The following is a 19,767-nucleotide window of genomic DNA, read 5'->3' as shown; positions in this document are numbered from 1 at the left end:
ACTTGGAATATTACTATTAAATCTCACTTAAAATCTTGGAATAGCAGCTGGGAATTTTCTATGCAGCTATTAATTGAAAGTAAGAGTGGAACAATTACTTATACACATGCAAATATATAACTAATGCACCCTGTAGGACAATTCAAGCTTTCACTTAAAGCTAAGGGTGGTCAAGTTTATACTTTTAGTTCTTAAATTCTTTGAAAAAAATTAAAATTAGTCAAAATTTTAAAGTTTCCTTTTAGTATACATTTATGATGGTTTCTATCAACTTAATAAGATAGTTGGTTTTTATGAGTTATTATGATAGTATATATTAAAAACAGTGAAAATATTATTTACGAATAAAAGCGAATACGTTAATGTCAACGTCCAAGAGATTGTACTTGCGGTAGAGTTGCCAGCAGGGTCATCAAATAACACTATTGATATATTTTCCACGAGTCTCGTGTAAGATCTATGCGAGTCAAGAGGGAGTGTATTCAACACGTGCTTGACATACGTACAATTATATTTGAACATGTGTGTGTGTAACAGTATGCAGCAAGACTACAGTTTGCGGTACTAGTGAAACCAGTAATTAGTGGGAAAGCGCACATAAAATAAACCTGGTGTAATTGTGATAATTGCTAATTAAAGTTATATTCATAAATACAAATTTGGTAAAATGCATGCATATGATGCTTGACAAGGCATCAGAGAACATGTCATTCACCAAATGCATTATTACTGGTGATGAGTCGCGGGTTTCTGAATATGACGTCGAAAGTGTCCAACTATCTAGCGAATGGCAGTCCTAAATTGGACTGAAACCAAAAAACGAGGACAGTCATCGCCGAGGAGAGCCATCGCTGAAGCCATCTATAGTCAAACGGAAGGTCATCATAGCCGAGGTTTATAGCAAGTGGATGGATATTTAGATTAAGCAATGTAATGGTTGTTTTGGCATTTTGAAACCGATATTTTTTTGTAAGTCCGGGTAATCAGTGTGATCAAAAGATGATGTGGGTTGAATTTTTGGTAATAAAATCGGTTGATATATTATTTTAGGTTTTTTTATTTTAAATTTTTAATATTTTGACTTAAAATACTTTAAATTGCAATGCTATTTGCCCCAGATGTTTACAAAATACTTTCTAAATTTATCAACAAAAGTTTTTTTTTGAATTCAATTAACTTTTTATACTCTTGCAACATGTTGCTACAGAGTATAATATTTTTGTTCGCCTAACGCTTTAAATCGGATGATAACCACGCCCACTCCTCATATAACACTTTTTTTAAAAACTATTGTACTAAAACTGTGATAAATCAGTAACGAAATGCGTCAGAGACAATAGGGCTTTATGGGAGCAGGTGTCAAAATTGGAAAATGGGCGTGGTTTAAGTGAAATCACATATATCCGACTCTACTACACCAATTGAAACCAAATTTTGTACTTGGAATTTTCCAATTCCCATGTAACAGTGTCAAAATGAGTGAAATCGTACTGTAACCACGCCTACTTCTCATATAACATAACTTAAAATTCCATTTGATTTTTTCACTTTGCAGCACTAATCAAGCACTAATTAATGTATCGGAATAAAAATTTGCACGAATATTTCCTGTCAGTTATGCCATCTCAGGCCTATCAATTGTCAAAATCGAACCATAACTATTCAAGCGGCCTGATACCGATCGTATAAACGAGCATATGGCTGACTCTTTGCTAAAAACATCGTTCAATCTGTGAGATTTATAATTGAAATTCGAGGAAATTTGATAATAACATATACCCTTGTGTTAAAAGCGGGTGCAATCGGATCAATACTTCTCTTAGTCCCTATTTAATAAATATAAAGATTTTCGAACTCCCAGTTGACTTTATACGATATGTTTATATATTTATAAAATTACTAGAAAATAGTATACCTGAGCAATGTCAAAAATTAATACAATCAGCCCTTCCATTTCTATGCCCCCAATGACACCTGTAGGTATTTCGCCGGCTTTGACTCTTGTAAGTTGCTAGAGTAAAAAATATTCGGTTATACCCGAACTAAGCTCTTCCTTACTAGTTTTCGTTAACTTTATCATCTTCTCGAACATTTTCCCATTCCACACGTACAAACACACGAATAACAGATTCGCTAAATTCGCATTTCACAGTTCAATTGATTCGGGCATTGAACTTGAACCACGATATCACAAACTCTGCGGTTGATGCAAGACAATAACACATTTCGGCATGAACTTCTATATATTTAAATGCATACATACTCATACATATACTGTATATCTCCCATATAAATTAGCTAAGTCACCCACGCTTAAGAAACGTTCCGCTCCGTTTGTTTAGCTCAATTGACAACGCGAATTTTCTTAGCTCAATTGAAGCTTAATACTTAATACGTTGCAGTTGGAGCTTGTACATAAGCAATGAACTTGATATTGTGCCTTGAAAAGTTTCTACAAATATTCATACACATACATATAAATGCCTGCACATACACATACATGTGCTCTACACACATATAGATACCCGTGCATATGCACTTTTGTGCGAATAGCTGCTTCTAAGCTTCATGTGCAAATGTATTTGTCGCAATAAAATACCACCTTCAATTAATTTAACGAGGTCATATGTGGGTCAGCAAACTCAGCTGCTCTAAATTGTGTTTAGTAGCACAAATTTATGTGTTCTTCATACATATACGCATACTTTTGCGACTTACTATAGTAATACATATATCATAAATAATTAACAATTAATTTTTTACAAATATTTTTATTACTGTACTTAATTACTAGTTTTATTAATAAATTACGTATTTTGAATCAACATTTTTGCTAAAAAGATAAAAATAAAAACATAAAAAGGAGTTTTTTTTCGCTTTCCCGCTTATAAGTAATGTTAAAAATAGTATTTAATTATCCTTGCGGCAGTAAAATGTGATAGACATTGTTTTGCACTGCAGTTGCGGTGGCAACATTATTGAATCTACGCACATTGCTGGCCTGATCCACCGACGCAACCGCTGTTGCGCTCACCGATGTGCTTATAACAATGTCCTGCGGACGTGCCTGAATTGCCTGAATAAAATAAATAAAACATAAGTTTGTATAAAAAGTTATAAATATAAAATATTTAAATGTCACAGCCTATCATACCAGGCAAACGTATAAAAATACAATAACACCGCAGAATTTCATCATCTTAGGCACGCATATATTATATGTACAAGTATATAGGTATATATGTACGTATGTATAGTTGTTCTAAGCTATCTCGCTAAGTATTGTATCAGCAACAAACGCTTCTGAACCACATGCAGTGCCAAATACAACTAATCATACGAGCGCTTAACTTTAACGGTTTTATACGCGTTTAAATACATGTTGCATACTAAAGGCTGCTATTCGTTGCTATGCTTACAAATGTATGCGTGTGTGTATGCATGTGTTTATGTGTTAGAGAACACGTAGTCATCAAAATTTGTTCGCGGAATAACAACAAATTGCAGCTTTCCCTGGAATGTTATGACGGATTTATTAATAAGTGATTGCTGATTGATTTTCCCTTGCCATAATTGTTGTTTATTAAATTCTGAATTTGTGGCACTGCTTATAAGAAGTATACTTTATGCAACAGCTGCTGAAATTTAATTGCGGTGATAATGATTTCTTATCAGTTGTTTAATTTAATGCCCAATCACACGGATGCCTTGATGTACTGATAAAAGGAACTACTAGGTAGAGACTTTTACCACGAAAACGAACAGCAAAAAAAACAGGAGAAGCTCGGACAAGCATCTGCCAAACGCGGTTTGCAATCATCATCAAAGAGCACTGCATTATTATCAAAAAAAAAGAAGATATCAAAATTTTATTATATTATATATATGCGCCTTCTAACTTGAGTTTACTTCATGAAAATCCGCATTGAACCTTCCAAATGTGTATGTAACATATGTTCGAAAACGATTTTATAAACTATAACGATTTTTCGGAATTCACAATATTTCATTTGATACAATTTGGGTGAGAGTGAGAGGAAAAATAACGAATGAAAATACAGGGCAATGGAATGAAGCCACATCTTCTACTGTCTGCACAGCTATTTTGCAGGATATATGGTATACCCCTTCAGGTCGTGTAGTCATGTACTGTTTATTGAGATTCCTATTTAGCTACTCCTTATATTTTCACGATCTAACAATGATCGCAAACATCATCGACATTTATGCGGTTTATAAACGGCCAAGTAGTACGATCAGGGAATAATATTAAATAATCTGATCATTGCTCTGACATTGCTGTTTTAATCTTTGCCTATTGAAATCTGTGGCTGCTACCTTCTTGGGAAAGTCAATTGTAATACGAATTCTTACATGGTTACGAATGAAAATTTCAAAAATTCAGCCAAAATCATTTCCGGCCTAGATCTATTACTTTTTTACCCATAAGGTATATTAAACAGATATCCATTATTTTTGCATTAAATTGAAGAATTTATTTAGCTTAGTTAGCATGAGCAGATTTAGGTCAAAAAGTCACCGTTTTTTTTCTATAATTTGTTGCCATTTTGAAGCTAATTGCATAATCCGCCGTTCTTATTGGCAAAAACCTGGCGCAGTCGATTTCATCAAGCTTCTATTAAGTAGAAACTTTCACTACCAAAACCAACGCCACAGACAGCAACAGGTAGTAATCATTTGGTTCGAGGTCCGAATAATAAGATCTATACATAAGAACCTCACAAATATGCTTCCGGAGCGTCTGGCGAGTCACTATCGATGTGTGTGGTCTGGCGTTGATCTCAGGGAACACAATTCCGCTCAAATTGGGCACAGCTGGTGGCTTCTGGACGATTGATCCATATATACAGTGCCTTATTTAACGGTTCCAAACGGTTTTTTGTGCAATTTTAACTACTTGGAAATCGAAATAGTGCTTACATGCTTACATGATGGTCGAACTCGAGGATTTCCATTATTTTCTCGATATTTTCGACAACAAAATTACCAGAACGAAATTACCAGAACCTAAAATTGCCCGTAATTAGCTAATACAATATTAGGACCATAATCACTATTCACATTATTAGCCGTATGGATTGCGTTTTCGCCATTATCGAAGAAAAATTGTGTCTATCTTTGATGCGTGCTTCAACAATACTGAGTTAAATAATCAGATAACTGTCTGAGAGTTTATAAGTTCAAAATCTTATCTTTCTATCTTATCTAGAGTAACTTCTACAACGAGATAAGGAATACTTAGGCCATCTCTTGGAAAAATAATGGATTCACATTCAATCAATTCATATACATAGTACAGCTAGAAACATTTGAAAGCTTGCAGCATAACCAGTTGACACATTTTTTACAAGGTAACGTAATTAAGTACAAAAATATATTTTTTAATCATATTTATTAACTATTTCAATGTAAACTCGTAATCCTGTTAAGTACAAAGAGGCTCTCTTAAGCAGAAATAATTTAATATACAAGTATGTTAAGTGAGTGAATGTTCTTAACAAAATTTTTATAAAATTATTTTATAAAAAAAAAATTTATTTATATATAATAAATTTTGAATTATGTTAAAATATTAGTTCACAAGTCTCAGTTGCAGCAATTAAGTCACTAAGCGCCTTCATGCCATATGTTTTTCGTCCACATTTCATCATCTCGACAGCAGAATGTGAAAAATGTTATTCTGTACAACGCTCGATGTGGCAATATTGCTAAAAGTACGCACGCCATCACTGTAATACACCGACGCGGTCGCGGAGGCGCTCACCGATGTTTTAATAGTAATTTCTTGTGGTCGTGTTTCAGCTAACTGTAAATTAATAAGTCCTTATATATTGTTATAAAAAAAACTCAGGAGTTGCTCTATACATACCGGCAGCAGCAGGCAGAGGCAGATGCTTAACAGTACTAAAGACAGATGAATAAATTTCGTCATTTTTGTGCGTGTATTGAACAGTGGTTGTGATATCCAGCAGTGTTGATAAGCAAATGTTAGATGTAAATATTAGCAGTAGCTTTTTATAACAGTAAAAATTATATCTGAGTCATACTTGTGGTTTTGATGTCTGCAGCACATGTATCTCATAGAAGTTAGAAGCAAATAAACCCACCCATTAACTGCTAAGAATACTTTGAATGCAATTAAAATCTTTTGATAATTTGCATGCCAGTTTACAACTTTAAAAACTTCAATAGTAGGGTATTTTCTGCTTTTAAATCTCCCTAACTACTATACCGTTGCTTGCGTACTTTATTTTACCTTACATGAAATATAATTCTCAGTTATCGCGCCAATTATTGAGAATTTCCAATCATAATCGCATCAACTGTTGCCCTTACAGACACCTGAGTGTGATGCACATCTTTATTGCTCGCTATCAGTGGAAGCTAGTTTCTGTGAATTTTGAGATTGCAATGACAAGGCTAATTTCTGCTTAGTTCTGTTGAAAAAAATAATTTCATTAAAAGCAACTTACATGTGTATAAAAAGCTCCATCTCTGGAATATTTGCATCAGTTCACCACGATAGCTTACACGCAGCAGCTCTAAAAAATACAGAGAAATCAATTCACCATGAATAAATCCCTGACTTGTGTGTTTCTACTCTGCATCTGCCTGTCACTGAAGGTATTTTTTGAAACTAAATAAACTATTTCACACAAAAAAATGCTTATAATTTCTAAAATCTCTGCAGCTGACGGCGGCGCGTCCCGAAGGTGTGGTGATAAGCAATTCGGTCAGCGCTGTCTCCACAGCCAATGTCAAAAACGATCCGAATCTGCGTTCATTCACGAATTTCGCCAATGCCAATTCGGTGCAAAAAGATTTGTATCACATACTTTGCAACTGTGGGCCACAAGAGGAGAACTCAAGCAGTGCGGGACAAGACTGAATGCTGTCGTACTTAAAAAATAATACTATGCATAATATTAAATTAGTTTTAAACAATTGTTAGAAAATTCAAAATAAATACATATTAGATATAATTAAATATTTTTAGAGTTATTTGGCATTCAAAAAGTTAGGCATCCAAGTGATAGAAATTACAAAGCAAAAATATGCATATATAATATTTTATAAGTTTTAGAGCTCAACAATTTTCATTCACTTAGTTCATGTGTCGTACATCCTCAATACCAGTATATTCAATCGCTCAGTCAATAACTTAAGCTCATGCAGGGTTTTTGAACAGCAAATAAACATAAAGCATTTAAAATATATTACAAATTAAGAAAAGCTTTAATACTACCAAAAAGCTTTACAGCTTAGTTTCGCAATATTTCGCGAAGAACTTGTGGACTGTATAAGATAAGGCTGTTTATAATTGAGTTCGGCGATCTGCAAGTGTAACGGTAAATGAAGCTTGCGAATGACTGCAGGCTGGTTAAAGTTCTAAATAAGGTTTCAAAACTAAAGGAGATCGTGAATTCTTTGATTTTTTGCAATCTAAATAATAAAATACTATTTACTGAACTATTTTGAACCAAGCAAGAAAGGTGAGGTTTTCAATCAATCAAATTTCACTAATGGTTGTTAAAGATATTTTTAATAGGTTTCTTCGCAAGTCCTTATAAAGGTGAAGTAAAATATGTTAATATAAAGTATCGTAATCGGCTATACTGTTTTTTAATGGCTTCAAATTTCTAAAGATTATAGTTAATTAAAATTTTATAAATTATGTAATCTTGAAAATCATAATATTTTCTGAGTTTCAAATAATACTTGTAATGTTTATGTGGTATAAAGAACAAAGTTCTGTCAAATACAGTAGAACTAATTTCATAAAATTTTTTTTCAACTAAATCCATATAATGATAAAAAATTAATACTTTCAACTTATAAAAATATAATAATATTTTAGAACTATTTGAATTTTCGAAATCACTAATTCCGTTTTTTATTGTATTTTCACTTTCATTTTATTGTTTTGAATACAGCTATTAATCTACTTGTATATTTACGAAATTTATCACCAAGATACCAGGTCGTATGAGTAACATTGCTATGCACTTATGCATATATAAAATATATTTACCATTGATCTAAGTTAATAGCCAATAAAGCTCAGTAAAAGTTCCTATATATGCAAAATATATTATTAGTAGTATAATGCTGTATTATTTGTGGTAGATTTAAGACACAGAGCATGCAGAACTATATATGCTAAGAAGTCACAAGAGAAGTCTCCATCAATATATAAAAAATTTGTTAGATATGCATCGCATAATCGTGTATAGTCTATAAAACATATAACAATTAAACTTTTTGAAAATCATATTCAGATGTGGGTGGTACGACGATAAGTTAACACCATTCTCATTCATAACTACAATACAATCACGTTGACGGTTAACGACAAAATTTCAGCCGAATCGGCGCTATAGTTTTATTTGTGCGCGTCATGTCCGCGAGTTTTGGAAGCATGAGCAATATTGATCGCTGATTCAATCATTGTTTTGATAAGTGAATCGCGCAGTGAAATTAAGGAGCGCTTTATTGCTGTAGACAGTGACTTTTTTTACTGCGATGAAAAGCGTCTTTCACGGAGTCCAACGTTACCAAAATTCAGGATCTTCTATTGACAGACTGCGATTGAAAATAATAAAAATATTGCGCATGAGAAAGATTTCCCCGCGATTATTACAGTGTGTCCTCACTCGAAATAACAAGAGCAACGTGAGACCACTTCACAAAGCCTTTTTCTTTATTTAGGCGCAAACGGATGGAGTTCATGCGTCCTTTCGTAACAATTTCCGTTGAAGCAATAGATTTCACTGGCGAAACAGCTTTGTAGATGACGGAGACTATACTACCGGCGGAAAAAGGGATGGCCACCATTTTCTAGGATTCTACATTAGCTACCTGGAGAAGGACATTTGGCACAGTGCTGTAATATGCCGAATTGTGAAAAAAAGATTGTCCCATATCTTTGCCATCGCCACGGTCAAATTTATCGAGTTAGGCTACGAACTGCGACCCATCCATGATATTATACAGTTTTTGCTTCATGTGATTTCTTTAAAGTAACAAACCTGAAAAATTTGCTCGCAGTTCAGAAATGTTAGTCGAATGTTACATGTAAATTAATTGTTAATTGGATCATGTGTGTGTAATTGTTAATTGAATCTTTAGCAACATTGTAGTAACATGATGACATAGATGAGTATCTTAGGAGTATGGGGATATCCCTCATACGCAGTAAATGGACCTGATTTCTAACTAGCTACAGATATTCCACCCAGCAATTCATAGAAAACAAGTTTTAAATCGATTTATACACAAGTACGCCCTCATATGCATAAAGCCAATTTCTGATACTGATAATGTCAGTATCATGCGAGTATCGAGAAAAACTAAATCGTAGCAAAACTGGTTTTTATCAAAGCGCGCATTGCCACCGCAAATTAAATGGAAATGGTATTTATGTGTTAGAAAATAAAATATTTACGACTAATAATGATGAATGCACTTATGATGCTATATAAAATTCCGTATTTATTGCCTGCCTATTCAGTTGTTGAAAACACACTCGCAACGAAAGAAGCATCTAAGATTAGCAGAGATTATAGCAACAATGGTGGAATTCTGGGGCATTTTTGTGGTATTTTCCGCCTGCGCAGCAATCCAGGTACGTTAGGTCGCACAAAATTATGTCACAAAAACAAAAAATTATTATATAATGTTTTTGTTGTGCTTTACAGCTGACAGAGTCGCGAATTCAGCATGCTTATCGTCCCACCAGCCTCAGCGCCTCCGATGAGTTATCGGACATTTCAAATAGTATAAGCGACTCCTCGAAGGATGATAGTGCTTCCAGCTCACTTTTGCAAGGAAATATGTTTGTGGATACTTCGGTTGCTTCTTCGGATTCAGCGCAGGAGACACAACGCGTAGAACATTCAACAGTAGCCGAATCAACCGAATCAAGCGTAGAGAGCACAACCCCGAGTACAACTACACCGAAGATACGTTTGAGCTTAAGTGAAAGGCGTGAAGAATTATCTGTATTTACCGACAATCTCATGACTGAGTATTCGAAACATTACGTGGGTAAAACACGTGACGTCATCAAAAAAATTATTGTTGAACTTGAAACCTCAACCGAAAAGAGTGACGATCTTGAAGAGAGACTAATTGCAATAAAGGCTACTCTAAAAGAACTGGATGCTTTTGACATAGAATCCGATGACTTAGATGATGCCTCAGATATTGTTCATGAACTGAATGATGTGCTTGATGAGCCTGTGAATGAGCCACCAGAAATGGTCGCAGCCCTCAAAAAAGTTGGTTGGCTGGATATGCGCCACAAGCTGTACGATGAAACAGTTGCAATTCTCGACAAATTTGGCAAAGCATTCAATCAGTTTGTGGCTACGCTATCGCCGTGGGAGCGACTCACAGAGGCCGGATTAGTCGAGCTAAGCAAACGGTTTAACAAGGACAAAACTGTTGACCAATGGGATTTGTTCGATGAGTTTTGGACATATTTCCAGTAATAAACAACTATAAATAATAGACGCTTATATAGGTAGATCTCTCGTATGCTATATTTAGAATAAATATTATATGCCGACTTACGACTGTAGAATTTCTAATTCAATTTTTCATAATTATCATTTCAATAAACATCTTTGAACTTTAACTTTGCGAGAAATTAGTTTTTATATGAAAAAGACTTACATCTAATTAATTTTTAATTGCCCACTTATAATGAAAAGTAAGCGCCACGAATGAATATGATTAATGAATGCTGCTAACATCGTGTCTCGTGCTAGAACATCTGCTTGCTTGATACGCTAATGCAGGTTCAGTATGCAAATATGAATTTGTAATAAAATTGTTTTATATCGCGTTATACTGATTGCTAGGAATTTTTGGAATTTTTTTAAGCGGTGTTTATTACTTCAGACCTTTCAGCAAGTAACTTCAAATCTAGTTTTGAACATTCTAGAATATGTAAAGTAGTTGCTGACCTAACCTAGTTATAGTTTTACAAATTTTTGTTTCTTGTATGTGATTCCATAATAATTAATATAGTTATAATTGTGGCATTATGTGTCAGGTTGTCCAGAATCAATTTTGAATTGGTCTGAATTTATGACACATTCTCTAAAGTGCCAAATGCAAGGTGGTGCTATTATATATACTTACTTTACTTATGAAGAAATACCCAACTCAAATACGCAAAAAAAACCTTAACCACATTGGCTGCGTCGATCCACAAGCCCTTTGGTTCCGATAAGCGATACAGCCAAAGAAACAATCAATTTATTAAAGCAAATTTTTGGTGAGCGCATTATCTATCGCCTTGGATCGCCGGTCTGTGGTGGTCTCCAAAATCGTGCGATTAAGTAAAGCTAGACAATTTTTGAAATCGCTAGTCTACGGCGATAAGTCTGAGACGCTTGATGCTTAGGAAGAGAATATTCGTCGTTGTCAAAAATTGGGGCTCTCGGCAGGAATTTATTCGATTTATCATTTCTTCTTGAAAACTACATTTCTAAAAAAAAAATTTTTCACATGGTAGCGTGAATAAATCGAATACACATTTAAAAAATTTGGTATTAGACTGTGTTGTATATAGCAGTAGTGTTGCAATTGAAAAGAATATCTGTATCAGATGCTCAACTCTTCAGTTTTATTTTGGAAACCGTTAAGAAAGTACTTTCAATGGTTGTGTTTCTATTGCGCCTGTTTTACAACCGAGTTAAGGTGGCATTCTAAAATGATACTTTTATTATTTGTTATATATTTATATTACCTTTTTGATCTTCATACTTATATATTCTTCCGGAAACAAACATTTTATAATATAATTACTCCAAATACTGAAGCACAAAGATGTAATCAATTGGTACTTGGAAACGAAAATCGCTGTCAAAGCACCCGTAAACGAACACCCTTTCAATTATTTTAAAAAAAAAGCAGAAATACTTTACTAGCTTGCCGGTTAGGGCATGGTAATTAAAATTACAAACTTTACCATTCATATTTGAAAAATGATATAACATGCTAATTGAAAATTATAAAACGTCAGTGCTACTTTATGTAATGCCAATGAAAGTTTTAGGCGACTAACTGATGGCGCAGAGACATGCAATAAAGTGGCTTGTTGGCCGGCTTGTCGTACAGGTTAGGAAAAAATATAAAAATATAAGATATGAGGTAATTAAAATTATTTGTTGTCTTCTACAGTTTGTGGTATCTCAAGGACCAAATCCGATGCGACAATTTTATTAAATATCGAATATGTTAACCAACCAGTTATACGATTAAACCCAATAAGTACAAATTCAATTAAACCAATCAACTCAATAGTAGAAAAAACAGAACCAGAGCCAAAGCCAAATCCAGCTCACATCTAAGTGTAGCAACACATCTGATCCACATGTAGGTCTAAAGACTAAAAAAAAAATTAAAGAAGCCCCCACTTTCAGAATTTAGCTTGGGCAATGACATTTAAAAATATATATTTTCCAAACCAAATAAATTATGATATTTTTTTTATTTCAAATATAATGTATGTAATATATACGAAGTTGTATATCTGAAGCTGTATTGTATTTCGAAAAAAATATAGGTGTTTTGGTGTCCTATAATCCATTCGAAAGCAATTTGATTGGAAATGGGCACAAAACTTTTAAATTATACTTTAACTCCGATTGTATTTCGCCCACAGTTTTTTGATAAAACAATTTTCAAGTACTGTACATTCTACTTTTACTTTTTTATTGCTATTTAATGTTATAGTGGCCATTCGTTGGTTTTACAAAGGATTCTAAGTAGTAGTTTCCTCACATTTTCCTACCACATAAGATTCCATCATACCGTAACTAACACAGGGCATAATACAAATGAAATGTATATGAAACATAGTCTGATAGATATGGTCTGTGCCGAATATACATAACATAGCTTGTGAAAGAGCTGATTATGGTTAATGCTTTCCAAATATTAAAAGATATGCGAGAATCCTCTGTAGTTATCATCTCCGCTAGAGGCCGAACTTGGCTGTCGTCCCAATTTTTATAGACGCCTTATTGTTGTCCAACAAATGGAAGCAGCTGCAAGCGACTATGGCAGCTAATGATTTTTTTTCGAGATTTCCAATAGTCGCAAAACTATCGCAGGTTCGCCATTGTCTACCGCTTGGCAACCCCTGTCAAAATAAATACTTTTGATTTTATCCAGAAGCTGACATCGCGCTAACGCAACACTAACCTTTCAATAAGGCGAGCGAGGATTTTAATCTAAGAATAGGGACGAAATATGGGTTACCGGCAAACAATATGTGAATGTGGATCAGAGTTTTCAGACTCTGAAATGCTTCCAAAAAAATTTGTTTGCCATTTATTTTATCTTCTCGATGTAATTTCATTTTCAAGTCTTAAGAAACTTCTCAGGTCAGTCAAAAAATTGCAATCTACATTCAAATTTGAAGTGACTTCTTTGTGTTGAAGCGTTAACGTTTTCATTAATGACCTACCGTGATGGAGAAATTTTAATTTTAACGGTGTAACATAAAAAAAAAATCAGCTTCATTCAACACTTTTATAAGGCGTGAGCTAAGCAAACTATATAAAATGCTGAATAGGTGACATATTGGTCAGTATCAGTTCAACACTTTTTTACAACAGTTACAAAATACACAATCTACAAGGAAGTTGTGAATAATGGCACAGAAATGGATGTTGTCCTTGATCGGAGTTATGGTGGCTATACAGGTATATAGTATATATATATATAAATATGGGTAGCTATAATTTATTCACTGCAAAATTAACTTTATAGCCTTTTCTCTTTCCAGTTAGTAGCTGCACAATTTGCCGGCCTTCCCGGTGGTTACAATGGCTTAGGTCGACGTATGAAATATTTCAATCGTGATCCTGAACCACAACAAATGGTCGCAACTCCTCTAACATATGCTCAAAATGCTAAGGATCAGCCACAACAGGCCATTGTAGTAGCACTAAATGATGATCCAGCGCCATAATAATTTCCTGATCTACAAGTAAATAGTGGCCAAAATGTAAAGGGTGCCAATTAAATTTTTAAATAAATGCAAAATAAGCGTATTAGCCAATTTAAAATAAGATTTGCTCTTAATTGAAATGGAGCTTAACAGAAGTAGAAAGTACAAACAAATGGATATGAAAAAAATCATTAGCGCTGTGATCTGATTGAATAAAAGTGTCACTTAGTTTTCCAAAACTCTCCCAATCTCCACGGAGGTAATTTATTTGGTATGCTAAATTTGTTTAACAAATTGTTATAGTAGAATTTACTCAACAGAGCCTTAAATGATAAGTTGTTAAGATAGTCCCTCCATTATATTTTATTTAGAGAAGGCAATTTTCAAGTTTATACATTATGAAATGTACAACCTTTGAAAAATCAAAACTATGAAATGTAATTAAGAGTTTTACAAAATGTATTAAAGGTTTGAGAATTGCTATAGAAGTTCAGTACGAAAATGCAAAAACATATTGCTTGCGGCCGCGATGGCTACACAGGTAAGATAAAAATTGAAATTACTTCCATTGAAAATATATTATAGTTTTTTTGGAACACTCTTGCTTGCCCAACTATTTCATTAAAGTTATAGTTCTCCAAATCTATACTAAAACTATATTTCATAAAAGCATCAGAAAAAGTAAGAAAAGGCATCAGCACAAAATAAATTATGAACAATAAGAATCAATTAGAAAAACACTTCAACAACCAGAGCCAAAGCAAAAATATTTTCAAAACAAAAACTTGAAAGACAAGCAAGTTCCGAATTCTAAAAGAAATCTTAAAATTGCCAAGGATTCACTTAAATTGAAAATATCAGAACAACTACCAGCTTCTCCAATTGTTTCAAGGCAAAATCCAACTGCAAAATTGCAAATTTTTGGAAAATTTCTTAAAATAGCGAGATCTCTCAACTATACATTGAGGCAATTAGAAAGGAAAGATAAAACGCCTTTTATGCATATCTCAGCTAGAAATGCTTAAGAACCACGCTTGGTAGAATATCAAAAACAACAATTGTCAGAAATAGCGACATATGATAAAGTGTCAATTAAGCACACCGAAACAGGAAATTTCGTAAAACTAAGACTTGGTAGAAGATTGAAAACAACAGAAGTTTGAAAAATCTAACTCAGAGCAAAAAATACTTAGTGATTCAAAATCGGTCGAGGGATTGAATAAACCGAACAAATCAGAACAACTATCACATTCTTCAGTTGTCATGGAAAAAATTATATACCGAAATCTGACAAAGAATTAATTAAGCATATCGAAACAGCTCAACAATCAAAATTTAAAAAAAATCAAACACAAGGGACTGAATAGCAAAAGTTAAATCCTAAAACTATTGAAACGAATCGGTTTCTTCAAGCAATCGGTGTACATATATACATTAATAATATATTTCAGCTACCACCAGAGCTGGAACAATATCTAGAACCGCGCTGATATAAGAGGAAGTAGTTTTAAGTAATTGGGTACAAATGCTCTATTTTCCAAATAAAGTGTAATATATACAGTAGCAATATTCTATGTCCTTTATACCCCAATGGTTTGGTATATAAAGTTCTTGAAATTTTAAGACTTCTTATCTATATAATATATATATGTATAAGCCGTAACAAATCATATATTTCAAGTTTTTTTGTCATGCTATACAATGCATTCGATTGATTTAAATTTGAAATTTACCATATACTTTATTACTATTAAAATCTGTGATAATGTATTTTTTTGCAAAATTCATAAAACTATACATATGTACAACGCAATATGCTTATTGTTCTTATTCACTATATGCTACAAGTGAAACAAGCAATAGGTACATATAATGTCTAGTCAACACCAAGTAAGAGCTTTGTTGTTGTTTTTACTAGCCTTACAGGTAAAAAAAAAATAAAAATAAAATAATTTTAATGAAGATTGATAACCATCGATCTTATTTTACAGTAGGCAGCGAAACAAACGTTGGCAGAAACTAATGTTGTAGCCAAGACCCTCAAATCCAAACGATACTGAAGCAAAGATAAAGTTTATACCGGTACCATTTGTATACGAACTCCAATCGTCACCACTAGAAGACGAGTCGGAACTAAAAACGCCGGGAATATACGGAATATTAATACAACAAAAAGAAGATCCAAAATAAGGGTTAGAAATTATTCATATAATACGCGCGCCGAAATTGATATTAGAAAAACAAATGGTAAACGGATTTATACTACAATAGGGTCAACCACCAGTTTGTATATTACAAACAAAACAACAAGATCCAATTGGATCCCCTTGTTTAACCATCTTTTAGTGGTAAAATGGAAATTATATACATTTTTCATACACACGAGACCATATAAAATGAAATATCATTAGAATTTTTGAAAAAAAAGTGATTAACAATCAGAGAGTAGACTAACTATGACGTCATCCTGTACCAAAAATATGTATTGTATAAATCAATAAATAAAATTTAATAAAGATTCATAAAATCTCGAAGTCGAATTTGAAAATAAATTAAAATTTTATGTTTCAATATATTTAAACCAATTTTTGAAGTGATGGCATCGTCAATGTGAATGCGCTTTCACTCCCCGAAAATCGAAGGTATAAGTAATATTACCATTTTGAAGGTTAACTTTGAAAAACGGAGAACTTGTGACTTCATTTTTCGAAAAGGAATGGTCTGGCTCAATATACAACCGAAGCTTGTACACTATTATGACAATTTTAATACATGTAACCTATTTTGTTTCCTACTTATTAGTAATATTTGTATTAAAGTTTTCCAAGTATGTCTTCCTGTTAGGCTATTCTTAATTAATTTTTATTCTAATCGTAGTGAAAAATACTTGGAATTGTTTTAATTTCTGTCATCCACATTATAAATATTTATAAAAGTGACAAAATTTCAGCTGTGAAACTGATACTGCGGAATTCATGGAAAGAAACCCCGGAAAATACAAAGTTATCACAGAGCATCAATTAAGAAGAACACAATTTTTAGTAATTAATAACTGCGAGTACTATGCAGTCCTCCTAAATAAATGTGAATGATATAAAACGCTAGTTGAGCACCGCAAGAAGCTCAGTATCAGTCAGTGAGTCTTCACAATTCACAGCAGAAGTGAAAATACATGCTGTAAGTGAGAAAACATTGGAAATGTTGGGGCACAGATTATTTATTGTAATGATAGGCTTGCTTGTAACGGAGGTTTGTATATATTTTGTAGTTTATTGTGGAAAATCAAAAGTAATATTTTTGCTCCTTTTAGTTAGCGGCAGCACATCCTCTATTGACATTTAGCACTTTGTTCGTCTCGGAGGAGGATGGATTAGTAAGGGACATTAAATATGCGGACCAATTGCACTCTTCGGAGGAAGTGGCAACTAAAACGAGTGACAATTTATGCGCTACAATTAGTTTAACTAGCACCCCACCAAAAATTTTGGAAAAGGCTTATAAAATATTCGCTAAAGTTTTGGTTCGCGACTCAAGAAACGTTAGTAAAACGAAATTGAGGGAAGTAAAAGCGATGTATACGGATAAAGAAACAAGCATCGGATATTTCTTCATTATGATGAGAGCTTTTCGTAAAGTCAATACCACATGGGAGGGCGAACCAATATACAATGCATTAGGCGAAATTGCCGCCAATACTTCTAATTCCAATGCGATCGAAAGTAAAACGGCTTGGTTGGATAAAATAATTGAAGGCGTTGTATGTAGTGTGCTAAGAGCTCAAGAACAGGGAGTTACAGATAATTTGATTGACCAAATCACATTTAAAAAAGAAATTAGCGAACACTTCGACGTGTTTAAGCAGTTTTGGTTGGATTACGCGAAATCTAAGAGAGCACAGTATCAAAGTTACACCACCAGTGCACCAATAAGGCAGAAGAAACAAGCAAATCAAGAGATTTCATGTGTAATTCCCCAACATGAGTTTGCCTTAAAATCAGCCCATACAGCTTCCCGCGCATTTGCTGAGGTTCTTGTACGTGATTCGAAAATAGTCGTGGAAAGCAAATTGAAAGCATCAGATCCCATGAATAAGGTTGAGATATCCGATTTGTCCGCAATGCTGAGAAATATTGAAAGCTACGAGATTTTTGATGGAAGTATGCAAGGAAGACTTATGTACCAGAAGCTTCAAAGAATCAATCAAGAAAGGGATGAAGAAAACTCATCGTGGCATATTAATATTATGGATAAGATATTTTGCCTTGCACAGAAAGTGCACTCGGAAAGTGATTTTAAGTTATTCGTTGGAAATACCACAATGACAGCGACAATTAAAGAACACTTTGACATATTTAAACAATTTTGGCTAAACTAAACAGTTTTGATATTAAAACGCGCAAAAATGATATCAAATTTAGTCCAATATAAGAAATTTTTTTTATTTTTTTTTGCAAACTAATTAAAATATCTTAAATTGAGAATAAGAAAATATGTTTTGTATGTCTAACTACTTATTTATTTCATTAATAAACTATGTTTTTATCAGGAGTTTTGCGAGCACTTATTAATTTTTATTTTGCCGTTCATTTGTTGTGTTCAGTAACTTTATGACTCTGCTATCTAACTTAAAATATATATAAGATAAATATTTATCAAAATATCCAATGCTAAGATTTGATATCACTTATTACTCCCTCGGTACCATAGAACACAAAATAAATAATATAATATATTATATCAATAATATATATTTAGTTTTACTAGCGAGCCCGCCCGCTTCTGACACAAATTAGATAACGGCTTCTATACCATCCCCAGGTGACTGTCAATTTGATGAAAAATCGCAATTCTATACTCCTCTCAGATATATTGTAAATATGTATAGTAAGAAGTACCTATAAGCATGTCGAAAAGTAGAGAAAAAAGCTGGAAAATAATAGGGGTATTTAGAACGAACTCTGATCTGCTAATTTGATTGTTGATACTTCGTTAAAACCATATACAGTGAACATACATTTTGCTCTATCTCAGTAGTCTGGTAAATTTGGTTCCAAAACAGTTGATTCAATTTTATTAAATACTTACTTTTGAAACATTTTTCTAAAATAATTTTGTAGCGATCAGCGTATTTTTTTCGCAATTATTCACATGAACTTTTTAGGCTACGACGCGAAACAAACAGCTCATTTGATGTTACCAAGTAACAAAAAATTTATGAAGCTTGTTACTTAGTAGAACGATAATCTGTTAATTTTACAAAAACAAAATGCACGTAAACAGTTACCAAATAACGACTAACGAATTAACAAAGCTGGTGTGAATACCCCTAATAAATTATTGAAAGTGAGAAATGGTTGAAATGTTGTCGCTTAAACAAATACTCGCTCTCTACATAGTTTTTTGTGGAATACTAAAATTTTCCTTTATTAGTTGGCTGTAACACAACCCATATTTTCATTAAAACCGTTGATTTGGGATAGGGGGATCCATCGTCACAGAAAGTAATATATCAATCAACCCACTTCAATGTTTAAATATAAGCTGTGCTAGATATTGTTTTACACTGTAAAGTAAAAACTAGATTATACATAGTTATAAACGCATACGCCCGGAATGAACACAGTCCATAAACTTTACTAAAATATACTGCGGTGTTCTTTGAAACTATTATAAGTGCAATAAATATCTTTATAGTAACGTTAAAAATACGTTAAAAATATTTTAATACATATTAGTTAGTCAAAAGTTTATATGATCGTTCCAAGATAATAAGTAAA

General features: G+C 33.2%; 2 protein-coding genes and 5 long non-coding RNA genes across 10 annotated transcripts; 5 read left to right on the top strand and 2 right to left on the bottom strand.

The window, feature by feature from the left end:
* Positions 1 to 2,625: 2,625 nt before the first annotated feature.
* On the bottom strand, positions 2,626 to 5,167 carry LOC138856346 (uncharacterized). 3 transcript variants are annotated; one of them, XR_011395554.1, is made up of 4 exons: positions 5,083 to 5,167; positions 4,942 to 5,028; positions 3,155 to 3,832; positions 2,626 to 3,076 (listed from the first exon to the last, which is right to left on the bottom strand). It is a non-coding gene; the product is annotated as an uncharacterized lncRNA (long non-coding RNA). The 3 variants fall into 3 exon arrangements; XR_011395553.1 differs by having other exon boundaries at positions 4,942 to 5,145; XR_011395555.1 differs by lacking the exons at positions 4,942 to 5,028; positions 5,083 to 5,167 and adding an exon at positions 3,900 to 4,935.
* A 133-nt stretch (positions 5,168 to 5,300) lies between these two features.
* Positions 5,301 to 7,009, top strand: LOC138856344 (uncharacterized). 2 transcript variants are annotated; one of them, XR_011395551.1, is made up of 4 exons: positions 5,343 to 5,372; positions 5,452 to 5,501; positions 6,360 to 6,645; positions 6,713 to 7,009. It is a non-coding gene; the product is annotated as an uncharacterized lncRNA (long non-coding RNA). The 2 variants fall into 2 exon arrangements; XR_011395550.1 differs by lacking the exon at positions 5,452 to 5,501 and having other exon boundaries at positions 5,301 to 5,372.
* On the bottom strand, positions 5,503 to 6,364 carry LOC138856345 (uncharacterized). Its single transcript, XR_011395552.1, has 2 exons — positions 5,891 to 6,364; positions 5,503 to 5,827 (listed from the first exon to the last, which is right to left on the bottom strand). It is a non-coding gene; the product is annotated as an uncharacterized lncRNA (long non-coding RNA).
* Positions 7,010 to 9,411: 2,402 nt separating the features above from the next.
* On the top strand, positions 9,412 to 10,660 carry LOC106622189 (uncharacterized). The gene is made up of 3 exons (XM_070107213.1): positions 9,412 to 9,435; positions 9,533 to 9,646; positions 9,720 to 10,660. Exons 1-3 carry the CDS (start codon positions 9,427 to 9,429, stop codon positions 10,512 to 10,514), a joined length of 918 nt encoding a protein of 305 aa, XP_069963314.1. The 5' UTR covers positions 9,412 to 9,426; the 3' UTR covers positions 10,515 to 10,660.
* Positions 10,661 to 12,063: 1,403 nt separating this feature from the next.
* LOC138856007 (uncharacterized) lies at positions 12,064 to 12,562 on the top strand. Its single transcript, XR_011395162.1, has 2 exons — positions 12,064 to 12,150; positions 12,214 to 12,562. It is a non-coding gene; the product is annotated as an uncharacterized lncRNA (long non-coding RNA).
* Positions 12,563 to 13,599: 1,037 nt separating this feature from the next.
* Positions 13,600 to 14,238, top strand: LOC138856347 (uncharacterized). Its single transcript, XR_011395556.1, has 2 exons — positions 13,600 to 13,742; positions 13,826 to 14,238. It is a non-coding gene; the product is annotated as an uncharacterized lncRNA (long non-coding RNA).
* Positions 14,239 to 17,090: 2,852 nt separating this feature from the next.
* LOC106625890 (uncharacterized) lies at positions 17,091 to 18,538 on the top strand. The gene is made up of 2 exons (XM_014245710.3): positions 17,091 to 17,239; positions 17,301 to 18,538. Exons 1-2 carry the CDS (start codon positions 17,189 to 17,191, stop codon positions 18,363 to 18,365), a joined length of 1,116 nt encoding a protein of 371 aa, XP_014101185.3. The 5' UTR covers positions 17,091 to 17,188; the 3' UTR covers positions 18,366 to 18,538.
* The last annotated feature ends 1,229 nt before the right edge of the window (positions 18,539 to 19,767 follow it).

The sequence above is a fragment of the Bactrocera oleae genome, chromosome 3 (assembly GCF_042242935.1).
Source record: "Bactrocera oleae isolate idBacOlea1 chromosome 3, idBacOlea1, whole genome shotgun sequence".
Taxonomy (NCBI): Eukaryota; Metazoa; Arthropoda; class Insecta; order Diptera; family Tephritidae; genus Bactrocera; species Bactrocera oleae.
Note: the sequence above shows the minus strand (reverse complement) of the source record. Positions and strands in the feature narration are given on the sequence as shown.